This window comes from Danio aesculapii, chromosome 16 (assembly GCF_903798145.1).
Source record: "Danio aesculapii chromosome 16, fDanAes4.1, whole genome shotgun sequence".
In the NCBI taxonomy this organism is placed as follows: Eukaryota; Metazoa; Chordata; class Actinopteri; order Cypriniformes; family Danionidae; genus Danio; species Danio aesculapii.
In genome coordinates, this window is record NC_079450.1 from 54,272,162 (window position 1) to 54,276,434 (window position 4,273).

General features: G+C 42.4%; 1 protein-coding gene across 1 annotated transcript in view; it reads right to left on the minus strand.

Moving 5' to 3' along the window:
• lars2 (leucyl-tRNA synthetase 2, mitochondrial) overlaps nucleotides 1-4,273 on the minus strand; it is a 74,215-nt gene that overhangs the window by 32,403 nt on the left and 37,539 nt on the right. Inside the window, 2 exon segments of the mRNA XM_056476126.1 lie at nucleotides 2,055-2,153; nucleotides 2,494-2,558. Of these exon segments, the coding sequence (XP_056332101.1) occupies nucleotides 2,055-2,153; nucleotides 2,494-2,558 (164 nt within the window).

Here is a 4,273-nt window from a genome sequence, read left to right on the forward strand (position 1 = left end):
CGACTGATCTTCACGGCTGCTTCGCGATCCAGTCTCCATGTATCTTGTGTTTGCACTCAGTTTACCGCTCTTCACCCAGTGCAAACACAGATACACGGAGACTGGAGCGCAAGCGCGAAACAGCCATAAGGATCAGTAGAGTCATCAAGCAGATCGCTCGGCTGTGTTTGTGCTCAGTAAACAGCGGAGGGTGAACTGATGACCTTCTCGGCCAATCACAAGCATATCTGTTAAGCACGTGAACACAATGGCGTTGTTTTAAGAAAGCCATCAACAGTGCTTTAAATGTTAGCGGGAAATTGACAAATTTTCTTTTAATTCAGTAAGGTGACAAGTCTAATATAGTGAAAGAATCAGTTCATTAACTTGAGTTTGATAAATGGCATCTAAAACGTGTGTTTGGGAAAGAAAACGTTAGCTAACTAGTGCCGTTTCCCTTAACTTAGCTGAAAATGAGCTCTGATATCCCTTTATATTTTCACCATTCATTCAGAACGGACCTTCGGGTCACTCAGAAGGCGGTGAAATGATCAATTTGTGTCTCTTTCTATTCGCTGATAAGATATACAGCCAAGTACACAACGTTCTAATGTAACTCCCAACGATACTTCCGGGTTTCTTCCCACCGCAGCCTCGATTTCGCTTTTAAAAATGGCGGCCGCGTGAAATCAGTCTATTGGCCCACTGCGCTAGACTGAATCATTCAGTCAACGCCTTCTGCCTTCAGATGACAAGAGCTACAACCGTGAAAATGTAACGCGCTGAAGATGAGAGAGTGAAAACAACACTGACAGATTCAGTTTTAGAAACCAGCTAAAGCTACAAATAATGGCACATCTGATTACTGAACATGTGGTGAATGTTAATCCACCATCTACACTTTTCCAAGAGTGGATAAAAGACTTCCATTGGCTATGTCCGCTATGAAAATAACTAAAGCATTCACTGTAAAGTCTGTGGGACGGAACTTTCAGGTAACAGTTTGCCACATCTACACATTTTAAGCTCGAGAGGTTCTGTTTAATTCTTTATTTAATGGCCAGACCCTGTCAGCCATGCAAGTGGCAGCTATATGTAAAATTTAACCCCACATACACCATCGCAAAAGGGCTTGCACTGACCAAGATTAAACTAATATTGCAGCTCATGAATAGACCGGTATTGCTATTAAAATGATGTATACAAATAATAAGGTGTATGTCAAAAGCATCTGTGCAATATCAGACACCATCTGTGAGAACACAGCACAGTTAACGTATTGGTAACAGATTCATTAATAAATTCATGTCAAGCAGTGCGTGCAGGGCCGATCAGCGATCCGTCCGTGTATCTTTTGGTCACTCAATTATGCTATAAAAATGTGTTTTCTTCTGATAACGGGATTTCATTAAGACATATTTTCCTCACGCATGCATATATATATATTTTTTGCTTGTTAGTTTTGATTAGTGTTGATTTCAAATACAATAAATCTGTTTATAAAACTTAAAATAAGTTATTTTTATTGTTTGGATATGTTTTGGTAGTGGGGGGTCGCGAGTTCTTGACGATCTTACATTGGGGGTCGCTGGCTTAAAAATTTGAGAACCACTGGAATAGGGGACACATAGATTTAGTATTGACTTGTTGCTTATTAGCAAGCGCATTAGCATATAGGTTGTTTTTAATCACGTGGTTCTGATGACGTGCGAAATTCAGATGGAGGGCAGGAAGTAAAAGCTGAATAGGAGACATACAGTAGGGGAAAGTCCATACTTTTGTGATGTATACCATATTTCAAAGGAGATATAAATAGAAAATAAGCACATATGTTGGGCATGATGCTTATATCATGAAGAGGGTCGAGTTTTCTAGATATTCTTGACAGTGCAGTTGAGTCGACGCTGCGCTAATGTGTGATGCTGCTATCGATTGTGTTGTTGAGAATGTGTGCAGGGTCAATGCGGCGACATTTCGCAGTCAGTTTTGTTGAAGTGAAAGGACTCAGACTGGGTCGCTGTGCACCCAAACACCTGCTGGGTCAGACAGAGAGCAGACGGAGACGCTTTCCTTACCTCAGCGGGTTCTGAGGGTCAGTGTATCTGAAATAGTACCAGGAGGAATCCACAAAGGTGTCCATGGTGTCTGTTTCTCTCTCCGCTGGTCCTTTACACCTGACAAAAAAAAGCACACACGAACACACACACACACACACACACACACACACACACGCACGCACACACACACACACACACACACACACACACACGTAAAAAAAGTTAATTCTCAAGAAACACAGCCACATGGGCCTCAGTGACTCATATAATGAACTGAATCCTCCACTGGGTCAAACTATCTGACATACTAAAGGTTATGTGCATAATTTTCATTCATTTTCCTTTAGCTTAGTCCCTTATTTATAAGGGGTCGCCACAGCGGGATGACCCAACAACTATTCCAGCATATGTTTTATGCCCTTTCCAGCTGCAATTACAGGGAAACACCCATACACACTCACATTCAGGTTTAATTTTAGTCCGTTTGAGCTTTTTGACCAGCTCAAATCCAAAACCATGAGTCTGAGAAAAGAGAAACGTTTTAATTTAATCATTTGTATATCATATTATTCCTGCATTTTTAAATGGGGTGGGTTTCTCACAGTCCCAAATGAGTGTTAATTCCAGCGTTACAGATGTGACATTTGAGTAAAAACTCAAAACATGGGCCCAAAGTGTGCCGAGAAAATATCCCCCACACCATTACACCACCACCACCAGCCTGAACCATTGATACAAGGCAGGATGGATCCATGATTTCATGTTGTTGACGCCAAACTCTGACCCGACCATCTGAATGTGGCAGCAGAAATGGAGACTCATCAGACCAGGCAACGTTTCTCCAATCTTCTATTGTCCAGTTTTGGTGAGCCTGTGTGAATTGTAGCCTCAGTTTCCTGTTCTTAGCTGACAGGAGCGGCACCCGGTGTGGTCTTCTGCTGCTGTAGCCCATCCGCCTCAAGGTTGGACGTGTTGTGTGTTCAGAGATGCTCTTCTGCAGACCTCGGTTGTAACGAGTGCTTATTTGAGTTACTGTTGCCTTTCTATCAGCTGGAGCCAGTCTGGCCATTCTCCTCTGACCTCTGGCATCAACAAGGCATTTGCGCCCACAGAACTGCCGCTCACTGGATATTTTCTCTTTATCAGACCATTCTCTGTAAACCCTAGAGATGGTTGTGCGTGAAAAACCCAGTTTCTGAAATACTCAGAGCAGCCAGTCTGACACCAACAACCACGTCATGTTCAAAGTCACTTAAATCCCCTTTCTTCCCCATTCTGATGCTCGCTTTGAACTGCAGCGGATCGTCTTGACCATGTCTACACGCCTAAATGCATTGAGTGTGATTGGCTGATTAGAAATTTGCATTAACGAGCAGTTGGACAGGTGTACCTAATAAAGTGGCCAGTGAGTGTACTTTGGAGAAATTCTGTGAATTACACTGCACAACTCAAAAGAAATAATGCTCATCAACAGGATAAGAGTCGCTCACTATAGAACAAACATGGTTGAGTTTATTTGATTTGACATTTGTGCATTTATGAGGTAAAAGCTTCATTATGGATGTGACGGATGGGAAATTGGCACTTGTGTGACTTTAGTAAATCAAATATAATTGCGTGAAAACACTGACAGACACTTTTGACCATGTTTAGAGATACAAAAAACCTAGAAGAGCTTTCGCTATTTTGGGGAAATCGTTTTCTTCATGGCAGGGTTGACATTTGCATGGGATTGCTCAAATGTGTTTATCTGGGAATGTCAAAGTGAACACCCAAAAGTGAACTACGCTCTGCACCCCCATCCATCTGTCAGTTTCATAGTACAGTCAAACGTACTCTAACGAGTCTCAGTAGACTACATTAGGCCAATCACATGCATCAAAACAAACTAATTAACAGGCGAACCCCCCGACCCACACAAACTCGAGCAGATTCAGTCCCGAATAAGTGTGTGTCCAGTCTGAGAGAGTCCAGTCCGTCTTGAATTATCACTCAATCCTGCCCATTATACCAGCCGTGCCAAGCGCTTTGTCGTTGCCTAGCAACAGGCCGAAGGTGTAGCAGGTTAATTCTGTGAAAGCCAGGTGCATTATAACCCACATATGAGCCATAATGAGGTGCTCAGACACCACAGACACATTAGGCCATTATTTATTTATGCCTGTATTACACAAAAAAGCTGCGATTTTACTGGTTTGTTGAAATGTGTGTGTGCTGGACTGATTATGCACACTGGC